Genomic DNA, 14,148 nt, shown 5'->3' on the forward strand with positions numbered 1-14,148 from the left:
AATGGTAGTCGGACACAAGTCTCTGTAACTTTTGATGAATGAATGGCTTTTTTCTTTGTCATACTGAAGATCCTTAACTTGTATCTTTGTACATTTTCTTGGTTTGTGAATAAAGGCTGATAAAAAGATGACTAATAGATTACTTGTCTTATAAAATGCATATGAATTTCTGTATCCAGTTTGGATATGGAAAGTCACAGGAGACCATATGTAAGGGCTGTAAGGTATCTCTTAGATACACACAGTAGTGGGTGTGAACCAAAGAGAACTCTCTAGCACTCCCCCAACACTCCCCCAAAGAAACTGCAAAGCTTGGAGAGATCATCTATAGTTCCTAAAGCTGATGGATTGACTTTGAAGCTTAATCAGGGTACTGGAATCTTGTCAGGGCTCAGATTCCATTCCTAGCTGAAGGGAAATTCCTGATCTAGCTCTCAGAACGTTTGAAGCTGGTGGTGAACTGATTCAAACTAAATTGCAACAAAGGCCAGACCCAGCTTGTTACCTATAGCCCCAACCTAGCAGCGTGACAGAAAAGGGAGCATATGCTCGTCTTTCTTGAGGTAAATATTATTGGATTCAGATTCTGCTGTTCTTTTATACAAACCATTCAGCACACAATCAAAAAGTATGCAACACTAAAAAGAGAAATAGAGAAATAAGAAATGTGACTCACAGCTAAGAAAAGAAACAGAGGCAGGTGGCCTCGTTATTGGAATTATCAATGTCTTTAGCTATTTTTAAAATGCTAAGGGATCTAGTAGAAAACATGGGCAACGTGTGTGAAAGATGGGGGTATCACAGCAGTGATTTTGATGCTATAAAAATGGAAATTCTGGAAATGAAAAATATATTAGAACTAAGGGATTTATTAAATGGAATCAGTAGTAGATCACTGAGATGTGAATACAGGTTGATAGAAAGTATCCAAACTAGAACAAAAAGGTAAAGAAAAACAGTATTTGAGATCACGAGGTGATACGTGAACAAACATACACGTAATGAATCCTTAGAGTCTAAGGAGAGGAGAGAAAGAGACAGGAGTAAAAACCGTATCTGAAGAGACATTGGTCAAGTTGGTAAATAGAGTGGTGAGCTTGGGAGTTTGTGCAAGTGTGGCTGGAGTTGGCAAAGTGCCTCGATTTCTAGACACAGGGACCTCTAATGAAATAGTACTTTTGCTCTCATTTTAATGCATTCTTTGTCTTACTCATTTAAGCAAATAAGATACATGTCTTGCTTTATTATGTCCCTTACTTGTTTTACAGGCAGAACCTCAGTTAAGATGAGTCTAGCCTCTTGCTTGGGTCTTGCTTGGGTCTTGTTTCCCTAGAGACATCTTAGTTAAGAGATATATGGTCAAGAAAGCAAGAAGAACAATATGACATTTTACACCCTCAGTTTCAGTGAACTCTGTTCTATTATACTGTAAATTTTCTTAGCATTGTTATTTTAAGACAAAATCTTAATAATCATTCAAATGTTCGTTTTGCACATTTGGTTTCCAATTTCATTATTTCAGAATATGAAAATGGTTGGCTTAGCAAGCAGTCTTTCTTTCTTTTAATAAATATTCTTAATATGCAAGCATCAAAGAAAAACAGCATGACAAACTAGGTTACTAGGCAGTGAACGCTTCTAAATGATTTGTCTTCAGTCAGACCCCAATTGCTAAAATAAATCATTTACAAACTGTTTCAGTACTTAAATTCTATATCCTGATGGGAATAAAAAGTCTGTATTCTTCCTTCTCCCCAGCAAATCAACACCTGCAAAAGACTAAGTTATTTGTTTATTTATAAATGCATTCCTTTTTATGAAGGACATATCGATACTTGCAGTATTTCATTTACATTATGGAGTCATTTATCAACAGACTAGAAATTTTTTCAGGAGACAATCTTCTCTGGGGTCATAATTTTCCTGTAGTTATTTCTCACAAAATCCCTCCAAATTTCATGGCTGCTTTGCATAAGTAGTCTCAAAGATATTTGGCACTCAGCCTGGAGCTTAGCATGAATGTTATCTTTTTCTTGATCCTTATTGCCTCCTGATTTGAATATGTATCTGACTGTTCCTATAGGGCCAAATAATTACTTTCATTGTTCCTTCTAAGAATGTTATTAGATTGGCATTATTTACAGAAGCCTGTGAGAAATAATATTTGGTTATTATTTTAATGACGTATTATTAGCATAAAACACGTCCCTGTGTCATGTCTCACGTTTTCAGAGGTCAAATTTGAGGATGCCTCAGGGAGAATGTGACTTAGGGCTCTAAGGGAGGTAACTCTGGTAACTAGCCAGCCTGATACATGGAACTCTTCTTTGGGAATTTTGCCAGTGATCAATGCAATACACATGAGTGGGGAGTTGAATAATGGTCCCAGAAATTTTGAAATGAAGACTTTATCTAGTCCAGTGTACTGTGTGCTGATATAGAAACTGAGAGCCTATGTAGTGAAGTAATTTTCCCACATTCATACTCCTTATTCCTTCTGACATCAAAACCTTATTCTTTGTACCTTAGAGCTTCCTTTAGGAGCCTTGCTCTGAGAACTCTTAACCTGCTTTTTGGTTCAAGTCGTTAATTTGTCACTTGCTACACCATGTACATATGTTGTCATTTGGTAGAGCTGCTGATTTTTGTCAGTTACTCCCATCAGCAAAGTCTTGATTCTTGCCTTTTCTATCTTTGCTTGTGTGTCAGTAAGCAGAGGATGATGGAGGTAACCTGAGAGCCTGCTTTTTATTGCAGTTTGGGATTTTTAGTGAAGAATAATTTCAAAACCTGATAGGGATAGTTTTACTTGAACTGTAAGTAGTTTAGGTATTGTTTCCTAGAGTTATTTTTATAAATAGTTAATAGGGAAACTTTTTTTTTTATTTAAAAAAAAAATTTTCTTTTTCAAAGTTTTTATTTTTATTTTTGGGACAGAGAGAGACAGAGCATGAACAGGGGAGGGGCAGAGAGAGAGGGAGACACAGAATCGGAAACAGGCTCCAGGCTCCGAGCCATCAGCCCAGAGCCTGACGCGGGGCTCGAACTCACGGACCGTGAGATCGTGACCTGGCTGAAGTCGGACGCTTAACCGACTGCGCCACCCAGGCGCCCCGGGAAACTTTTAAAAATTATGAAACGTTTTCATATATATATGGAGAGAGAGACTGCGGGAGACAGAAATTGTGAGACCCTTCAGTTAATTTTAAAATAATGAAAATGAAAAACTATTTTTGAATGAGATGTGAAACTGATACCTCATCTAGAACTTTTTTTTCAAGATAGGTTTACAGCTACACTTATGACATTTTTCTGGGCATCTCATCAGAATATTATTTCATGATACGCCCCTCATATCCCCCCCCCCTTCACTGACCCCCAACTCCCTCCACTGTGAGGGGCCATCCTGTTGCTGGAGCTAATGCTTGTGTTTATTATCTGGAGAAAGTTCTTTACCTTGTCATAACTTGAGGTGGGCAAAAAGAGTGCATCAATGCCAGCCCTAGCAGGCCTACAGGTAGCATTAGTCACTGTATCTGTGGTAATTGAAGAGAAGATTTTCAGTTTTAATTTCTGAAGTAGCCTTGTAATTCACTGATATAAAAATCAACCGTCAGTGAATTCAGCACAGTCTGAGGTATTTAATTTAAAGTTGATATATAATGCTATGTAGACCAGCTTTAGCAAGTGAGTTTCACGTTTTATTTGTGGAAATTTGGGCACCAAGTGAGCTGACACTGTTTAAAGTTTTGTGTAAACTTTATTTGTATTTAATTTTTCCTGTAAGAAAACTTAAGGTCTACTTATTGTTTTGTGATAATACATTTTTTAGATCAACCTATTTAAAGAGTGCCTTTATTTTGTTTAAGTTTATTTATGCATTTTGAGAGAGAGAGCATGGAGGAGAAGGAGAGAGAGGGAGAGGGAGAGGATCCCAAGCAGGCTGTATACTCTCAGTGCAGAGACCGAAGTGGGGCTTGAACTCATGCACTGTGAGATCATGACCAGAGCCAAAACCAAGAGTTGGATGCTCAACCAACTGAGGCGCCCAGGCGTCCTTAAAGAGTACCTTTGAATGAAAGGATATATATTTTTTATTAGTTGTATCCCTTTGACCATACAATACCACTTAATACAAAAGAAGCAGGTTTTGAAGTGTTCTTTACCCCAACCTGGACCATTCTGTTAAATTTATCTGGTGTTGGTTTCTTAAGAATATGATTTCTTTTTTTAATATTAACAAAAGGTTTTTTTGGGAAATGGTTATCTTTCCTGTCATAAGATTTGATGCCAAGATGTAGCTTGAGGAGAATTACTGTTGTTGTTTCCGTGCATATTATTAAATCATATACAAATAAAATGCTTTCTAATAAGTAAAAATCTCCCCTGAATTTTTGACTTTTCTGCATAACCTCTCAGGTGCTTTTCAGTTCTTACAGTTCTTGTAGAAATTCCCCACTTGAGCTGGGGAGTAGAAAACCATAGCCACTACAGTACTTTTCAGTATGTGTGCTATATATAATTATATCACTCTATGAAAACACATTATATTATACATTATACTCTAAATATAAATATGGGTAAACATATTACATACTATATATTACTACATATAAATATACTACATATAATATATACCACATATAAATATATTGCTATGTGTTATACATGTGTTACCATTTGTAAGATTATTTTGAATGATTAATATGTGCATATTTGTAGAATGAAAAGAATATTAGTACTGCAACTATTAGAATGAAAAGTAAATGAAGTGGGAGACAGAAGTTGAGTTTCAGAAACTACCGTGTTTATCAGAGAGCATGTGGCTACAGATGTCTGCATTTACTACAGAGAGACACATACCCAACATGTTAGAGACAAAAGAAACAGAAGATGTTATTTGTGGCCTGCTTTAGTTATTTTCCAGGGATGAGGAAAATTGAGCATCACAGCTGATGGAAGACATGGAAATACAGCATTTGGCAATAAGGTCTTGAGTTCTTTTGCCTGCTGCTGATTAACAGTTGAAATGTAGTCATTACTGGAAAATTGACCACCTTCCATTACAAACCCTCACGCATGCTTCTTTATTACCTTCTGTTTTTCCTTTTTGTTCTTCTTTTTCTTCTTTTCTACCCTCTTACCCAACCCTTAACTTGCATTTGTTAAATGGATCTGAAGATATGAAATTTTCAGGAAAATTTCCTTCAACTGTGGTGCATGATACTTGGAAATATTTATCCTAAAGCAAGTAGCAGTCTGGATTGACTTCCCTTAGTGGAGTTCCACCATTATCCCCTTCCTGTTTTACTTTTTCATCAGCGTCCTTCTCCAGTGATCGGGTCATCATCATCGTCATCATGATCGTGTGAATCTTTGTGAAATTTCCTAGCTACTTAGGCAGCCCTGGGATTCACTGTTTAAAAAAATGTGTTCAATATAGTTCTCCTCTTTTTTCCCTATTATTTTCTTTCTTGAAAGTCCCTTACAACTATAGTGCTATCTGAAATCTGTGTTAGACTGGTTCCTTTTAAATTGTGTCTTTTTTTTTTTCTTCTCCTGCATGTTAATACTTGAATTTCCCATGAAATTCCCATGAATTTCCTTTGCATTTCTCATTTTCTCTCCTCTTATGAATTTTTATTTCTTTCTTACTGCTCCCCAAATCAAGACATTTCTTGAGGGACCAGGAAAGTAAAAAACTAGAGTTTATATGCATTTGATTATTTGTCATCTTAAATTTCAGGATTATGTTTTATTTAGTTGGAAGATGTGGTAAGCGGTGGATAAATACATAAATACCCAGCATAGATGTGTGTAAACTAGTTTACTATTGCTGAAGGCTTCTCTCTTAATCTCTCCAGGAAAGAAAGGAGAGGCTCTCCAAGTTTGAGTCTATTCGTCATTCAATTGCTGGAATAATTAGGTCTCCAAAATCTGCACTGGGCTCTTCAACAGTAAGTAGGATGAACTCTATGTGCTACTGAAAATAGTCATTGTCTAGCTTCTTTCTTTTTCTTCTCTCTCTTTTTTTTTAGCTTCTTTCTGATAAACAGTGAATATCGTATGTAAATTTGTCCTTACAAATAGAAAACAAGGTACATTATATAGCTTTTTGTATGCATATGAATCTATTCATATATGTATAGAGTAAAATTACATGTAACACTGATATGGGAAGAAAGAAATAAACTTTTATTGCAGACTTCCTGTACTACAGACAAATAATTCTAGGAAACATTTTATGTGTTTTGTGGCTTTATTAGAAGAAGAGCATAGAAAATTTATTTTCCAGTGAAACATTTTTTTAATGATAGGAATTATTATCTATGTATTTTTGAAAATATCAGTTTATATGCATGTTCATATTTTTAAAAACATTTTAATTTTATTCAAGTCTGTTTGAAATTTGGGTTTAGCATAACACTGTGGTGCATAGAATATTATAAATCTCTAGGTAACAACAGCCATAGGCAAACAAGATGAAGTATATTCTTTTTCCGTTTATATATAAAATTTTAAAGTATTTTTCTTACTTCATTATCTTTCAAACTAAATTATCAAACTTTTTTTCCTAGCTATCCCTCATTCACAATAGAGCTTTAAGATGATGGTCTTATTGAATGATGATCAAAACAACAATATTCAGTACAAATTAATTATGTGCTTTCCCTCCCATCTTTTCCAAGTTTCTACCTCATAATATCTTAATATTATTTCTTGTTCTTTAAAAATTTAGCTGTTTAAAATAATGTGACCTGGTCTTATTTAAAAAAACAAAGTATTTCCTAACTATAGATTAGTAAAATGTCACATTTTGGATTTTATTTGCTATGATTCCTTTTGAATATGTAACACGGGTTCCCGTATTTATTCCACTCAAGCAACATTCTTTTTATACACAATTAAGGCAAAGCATCGGGTATTTTAATTAAAAAGAAAGAAAATTATATTTTTATATAAAAGAGATTTTCTACTTCAGTGTTAGCCTTCAATGCTCCTATTGTCATTTCTGATATCCAGAAGTGTTCTATGGCAATAGGGAGGGGCTGTGAACTCATCAGACCATCTCTTGTGGCATTAATAGCAAATGAAAATAAAAATAATTATAGGCAAAAACTGCATGATAGAGTAAGTCTCTTTTAAGACCCATATCCTACTCCTGTTTTCTTAAGTTAATGACTTACAACTTCACAGATAAATAGTAGTTCATAGGACTTAATTTATTATGATTTGATGTTCAAAATAAAGTATAGGAGACTTGATTAGGAATCTGTGGCCAATTCTGGAGACTATGAGGACACGTTTTGATAACTTATTTGAAGAAAAGAAAGAAGAGCTCTTGAAAATAAATACTTAAAACATTTTTAAAAAAGAAAAAAAATGTTCTTAAAAGGAAATGTTCAGATCTGTTCTTCAAAAAGAGGGAAAAAAAGGAACATCACTTCTTAAAAGGAAACGTTCAAATACCTCATTTGCACTTCATAAAATTATTTAACATGAAAATAGTTCAGTGAAACACTTGACATAGTTGTCATTGACTCACCTTTGTTTCACTTAGGTGAGTGGTCTTTTTGCCAGCAACTAGTAGCAGTTTATTGGTGACCTAATTTGTGAAAGGTGATCCCTCTGCCCAATTTTCCTTTAGTAAACTATTTTACATGCTTGAGAAGGAAGGCTTATTATAAACTCAAGGTTATCTTCAGGGTTATTAGGTGTAAAATTAGGAGAGTGGAATTTAGAGCTTCAAGTTTTAGCTAGTGACAGAAAAATAAGAATTCTCTGATAGTGGACATGGGCGAACACTACCAATATTTGTTCATTTGTTTTCCCCACAACCTGGGATGCCCTGGAGACAGTTGTCTAGGAATGCAGCCATGGCTTTTGAGGCTTCAAGTTACATACATCACTTTGAAGGTCATAGTTATGAGAACTTCAGCTTTTGGCTCCAGCCAGAGCCTGTTTTGATAAGTCAGGGTCGATTAGAGGGTGAGAGGGTTTTTTCTTTTATGTATGGAAAGACATGCTCATTTACATATAGAAACAGAAGAAATCCAGTTAGTTCAAAATGATGACGTTATATAGAGTTGGCTATCCTAAAATTATGTCAGACATAATATGCACAATCTTAATGAATTAATGGTACAAATCATAACTTTTTAATCATTGAAGGTATTTACGTGTTATTTTTTCCATTTAAAAATGGTCTTTACGTTATTCTTAAGTAAAATTACCAAATTGACAGTGACTGACATAGGTAAAAGTTTGGTGTTAACAAACTGCTGTTAGCTGGAATAAATTGAAGTGCCTTTCCCACAAAGCATGTACCTCATTCAAATACACATTGTGATCGATTTTTCATAAATTATGAACGTCCTCAAAGCTATGAGATGCCCATTTCTTCTAAGAAAATGCTCTCTCTGTAACTGAGAATTCTAGAGAATGTTCACTTCCTCAGGGCCCAGTTGGTGCATCTTCAAGCTGAAGACGATCATTGTTTTATCAGTTAAGTGCCCTTTGGTATTCCCTGATTTATTTAGTAAGCTCATGAACCAAAAAGATTGAGGCAGTCTGCGGTTTATGACGCTATTCTTCACTAGGAATAGATGTGCACAACCTTTTCTCTAAAATGTTAGTTATCTTAACATTATTTGAAGGAGGGGTTTTCCCCTCAAATACACAAGTAGTTGAGGTCTTGAGTCTTAGTGTGAATGTGAAGGTTTCAGGTGTTAAATGTGATAATCTAAGTCTTAGAGACTACTTAATCATAATTAAAATTTTTTTCTGATACAATATGGTATTTTTTAGAGTATTCTTATTTGATAAATATAAAACAGAAAGAATTTTTTATTGTTCTAAATGATTTTTTCTCTATAAAAAACTTACTAAAATTACATAGTTAAGCATATTAAAAATATTTTATAGTGGTATACATCACATAACATGAAATTCACCATTTTAAAGTGTACACTTAGTGGTTTTTAGTATACTATGTTGTGCACCTATCACTACTGTTGGCTTCCAGAACATTTCCATCTCCCTTATAGGATACTCCATACCCAATGGTAGTTAGTTCTCTCCTTTTCCCATTTTCTGGCAATCATTAATCCACTTTTGAAGGATATGTCTGTTCTGGGCATTTCACATAAATAGAATCCTAGAATATGTGAACTCTTGTGTCTAGTCTTTTCCAATTAGTATAATATTTTCAAGGTTCATCTGTGTTGTAGCATGTGACAATACTTCATTCTTTTTATGACTGGGTGATGTTCTGTTATATGAATTTATCACATATTGCTTATCCATTCATCAGCTGATGGAAACTTGGGTTGTTTCTACTTTTTGCCTGTTAGGAATAATGCTGCAGTGAACACTGATGTACAAGTTTTTACGTGAACATGTATTTTTCAATTCTCTCCATTATATACCTGGAAATTGCTGGGTCATATGGTGATTCTATGTTTAAGTTTTTGAAGAACCGCCTAACAGTTTTCCACAGTGGTTGCACTCTTACATTTCCACTAGCAGTATATGGATGTTCTAATTTCTCTACAATGTCATCAACACTTGTTATTTTCAATTTTTAAAATTAGTCATACTAGTGGATGTGAAGTGGTATATCTTTTATTTGCATATTCCTAATGACTAAGATGTTGAACATCTTTTCACATGCTTATTAGCCACTTGTATACATTCTTCAGAGACAAGACTGTTCATTTTCTTTGAACACTTTTCAATTGGATTGCTTTTTAATTCTTGAGTTATAAGTGTTCTTTATATATTTTGCATACAAGCCCCTCATCAGATATATACTTTGCAAATGTTTTCTTCTCATTTTGCAGATTATCTTTTTATTTTCTTGATAGTGCCTTTGACAAAAGTTTTTAATTTTAACAAAGTCCAACTTATCCATTTTTCTTTGTTGGCACATGTTTTTGATGTCATATCTAAAAAACTGTTGTCTAATCCGAGACCATACAAATTTTCACCTTTATTTTCTTATGAGTGTTTTATAGTTCTGCCTTATATATATAGGTCTTTGATCCATTATGAGGTAATTTTTGTATATGGTACACAGGGGAGGTCCAAATCCATTCTTTTGTGTGTGGGAACATTTAATTTAAAATCCTAAAAAAGTAACAACTATGAAATCACTGTTTCTTTATTCAAATGAACATATAAAAATTAGAAGTATAAGTATAATTTTAGATAAAATAAGGAAATTAATCACATTTTACATAGGGAAATGAAATTAGTATTAATCTTTATATTATTCCCATTGGACTTGCCATAGCTATTTATTTCAACATATTTAATAGTGTGGCTACAATGTAGAGCTTATTTGAAGACAGTCTCATGGAATAATACTTCCATCAACAATGTTGATGGCAGGGTGAGTGTAAGATAATGAGGTGATAGATGAATTTGGCTTTAATCGAATTATAGCATCTGATGGTGTATGTTTAATACTTATTGTTATGATCAGAATAGTATTTTAATACAACAGCTGCAAGAATGTGTTCTTTTTCTCAATGTGCTAAAAGCTTGAAATAACCAATCATTAGTACTTTTGGACTCTGAGAACTACTGTACATCCAGCATCTCCCCATGCTGCAGGAGGTTATAATTTTGCTTTAAGAACTATTTCTCAGAGACTGCTTCTGAAGTCAGGGCCAGAGATATTAGGATTAATTGCATAATCTGGAAGCCTACTGTAATCATGCATGTCCATTTCCATTGGAAGTCTTAGAGCCACATTATATTTAATGAGATCTGTTCTAGTCATATCAAGAATACTTCCCTTTCTCAGAGCCCTCTTTTTACTACAGGATTTCCCTAGCAAGTGTTGGAGCAAACAACTTGTTCCGTCTTACATCCCCTTGTGAGTACTAGTTGTATTACTGATCTATGAAGTGTATAATGCCTTTCTAATAGTAGCACTCTCTGAAAAATGTACTTTAAAACCAGAATAAAGCACATCTTGGTCCAAATAACTGTTCTTAATAATTCAGAAGAATTATTAAATTATTCAACTCTTACCTCCTTAAGATTCATATTTTTCTATACTGTATTGGCATATATGCCATTTCAATTTTAGAATCACTTCATACTAAAATTTAGAAAATAAGAACATTAGAAAATAAAGATGTGCTTCCATTATATAGAATAATATAGCAAATAAGATTTTCTTGCTCGCTTTTCAAAAAATTAGAAAATTATAGTTCAGCTATGTTTAAGTCATACAGCGATATAATGCTAGTAGTATTATAATGCTTAGCTACCACCATTGGCATAGGGAAATGCAGTTTTTTTCAAGCATAACATAATAAACTGCTTGTGTTCTTTAGTGTTCTCCTTTAAGCCTAGGAGAGCAACCTTGTACTTCCTTTAACAATGCATATTGTTAAATTCAGGTTAAATATTATATATTTTAAACTTTAGTTGTCTTCGTTTGCTCTTATGGTTTTAATTTATCTCCCCTCCTTGTAGTCACTCCTGTCCCCCAGACACTAAGATGTAGAAAATGAGAAAAAAGGGAAAATAAAAATAAAAATTCTTGCGTCGTATCACTGCCATACATACACTGAATTCTACTGTCCAGTTATGTTTAGGAAAACTAAGTATTATTCTCAGAATTGCTAGTTTTGAGTCATTATCACACATAATTTTTAAGAAAGACTTATCAGATTTATTTTCTATAACCTATACTTTTACTGTATAGAGAGCAAATATCTGTTTTTTTAAGACCTTTTTTTAAAATGCTTATTTATTTTTGAGAAAGAGGAGACAGAGTGGGAGCAAGGGAGAAACAGAGAGGGAGACACAGAATCTGAAGCAGTCTCCAGTCTCCAGCTGTCAGCACAGAGCCTGACACGGGGCTCAAACTCATGAACTATGAGATCATGACCTGAGCTGAAGTCGGATGCTTACCGACTGAGCCACCCAGGCACCCTCTTCTTTTATATGTTTGAGCAAATGCTTATAGCAATGATCTGATCATGTCAGACTGATACTGTATTCTTCACAAGCAATTGCAACTTGATGATGAACATTTAAATTTCCTGAGATATGAGTTATTAGAATGATCTGGTAACAGTTTTAGTTGATATGTATAACATGAAATTAGCACTGAATACAGTTAATTGACTTAAATGTGTTATTAGTGATATTGTGGCACATTGTATATATAATATTGTATGAGCTTAAGGAAAGAATATTTGTTAACGAAAAAATAAAAGTGTAGAAAACATGCAGTGAAATGATCAGATAAAAGGATGAATGAGAGTCATGAGTACAATTGGAAAAAGCAAATGGATAAAAATACTAAAGTGAAAAAAGAAAATGATTACTAATAAAGAGAAGAAAAGTACGGGAACTAAAGAAGAAAAAAAAGTCAGAGCAAATCAGAAGGTATAGGAGGAAGCAGAAGCATTAAAACAAAAATGAAAGACCTTTAGAAAATATATTTTGCTAGAGATAGTGTCTCTTATGAAAGATCAAAGAAGGTGCACAAAAAGGCAATCAAGGAAATGGGAAGTTGTGGAAGTAAGGCTAATATTTGAGTTTGGCCTACTTGTCTATCTTTTTAGGTAAAGTTTTGGAAAGAATTATATTAGAATGCAAATCTGATCACCATGTAATTCTGCCTAGTTTTGATGCTAGGCAACAGTTATATTATTAGCTAAATACTAAACAAACTCAGGTTCTCAAAAAATACAACAAATCAAGAAATTTGTGAGTAAGAGTTTTGTTGCTAGTTTCATTGTGGAAGATAAACATTAGGTGAAGTACCTTTATTTTGGTTAAAGATATCAGTGCATGAAAAAAACTGGTAAGTTCTACCTTACTGCTAAAAACATTAGAATTTGTAGAATACAGATAGACCTTAGTGCCTTATAAAGACAGAACCCTGCTGTATTTAATTTACATCCTGTTTGTCTAGCCTGAGGCAATGATCATTAAGATCAAATACCTGGGCTATTTTTTATTTTTCGTTGTTTTAAGAGTTAACTCATTTATGGGGTGCCTGGGTGGCGCAGTCGGTTAGGCGTCCGACTTCAGCCAGGTCACGATCTCGCGGTCCGTGAGTTCGAGCCCCGCGTCGGGCTCTGGGCTGATGGCTCAGAGCCTGGAGCCTGTTTCCGATTCTGTGTCTCCCTCTCTCTCTGCCCCTCCCCCGTTCATGCTCTGTCTCTCTCTGTCCCAAAAATAAATAAACGTTGAAAAAAAAATTTTTTTAAAAAAGAGTTAACTCATTCAATAAACTCAAAATGGAATTATTTAGTAATTTGAAAAAAATGTGGCAAGAAGAACATTATTATTCATATTCTCGTTTTATGTTTTTATTCAACTGTTAAACTCTAAATGATGTAAAATATATTTTCTACCTATGGTTACATTTTTCTTTCACTGAAAATAGCTTTTACTACCACCAGGCAGATTCCTTTTCAATAGACCTTTTCCAACCTTTTGCAACTGTTTGGTGATTCTCTTACCTCTGAGTGTATGATGTTTGATTCCTAATCTCAAATTTTCCAGTGATAAAATTAAAGGGGTCTTTATGGAATTTTTGAGAAATGTTTAAAATCCTGAGTTACTTGGTCTCACCCCAATGTAATATTAAATTAGATTTGAAATAATTCTTTACTTAGATTATTAAATTAATGGCTAAATTTATGTAAGAATAGAAAAGGTACTTAAATATCATTTTTATAATTAAAAAATTATTAAACATTTTTATGTTTGTGTTGAAGTTTTACTTAGCTTGTTCAAGTTCCTTGAGAGGTTTACTTATATATTTTCCATGGTGTTTTACTTTAGGTTTTTTTTTTTAATCATTTCTTCGGTGCCTAATTTTAATAGAATCTAGACTTTGGTTTTTTTTAAGATTTTATTTTTTTTAAGTAATCTCTTCACCCCACATGGGGCTCAAACCTACAATCATGAGATCAAGCGTCACATGCTCTACCGACTGAGCCAGCCATGCACTCTTGATTTTTTTTTAAATATTTTTCTTTACTTCTCAAAAAGGAGCTCATATGGCACTGAAATGTTTGACATAAAGGCATACAAATCTTCTTTACGTACTTGAAAATTATCCTGAAATAGGATAAGAAAAAAATAGGCTCTTATTCTTTCCTCAAGAAA

At 33.8% G+C, this 14,148-nt stretch overlaps 1 protein-coding gene across 6 annotated transcripts in view; it reads left to right on the forward strand.

Annotated features, from left to right (window-relative positions):
• FER (FER tyrosine kinase) overlaps positions 1 to 14,148 on the forward strand; it is a 442,286-nt gene that overhangs the window by 191,605 nt on the left and 236,533 nt on the right. For all 6 annotated transcript variants that reach the window (XM_023258902.2, XM_045034531.1, XM_045034529.1 and 3 more), the window contains one exon: positions 5,865 to 5,957. In XM_023258902.2, the coding sequence (XP_023114670.2) occupies positions 5,865 to 5,957 (93 nt within the window). The remainder of the gene's footprint in view (positions 1 to 5,864; positions 5,958 to 14,148) is intronic.

This window comes from Felis catus, chromosome A1 (genome assembly GCF_018350175.1).
Source record: "Felis catus isolate Fca126 chromosome A1, F.catus_Fca126_mat1.0, whole genome shotgun sequence".
In the NCBI taxonomy this organism is placed as follows: Eukaryota; Metazoa; Chordata; class Mammalia; order Carnivora; family Felidae; genus Felis; species Felis catus.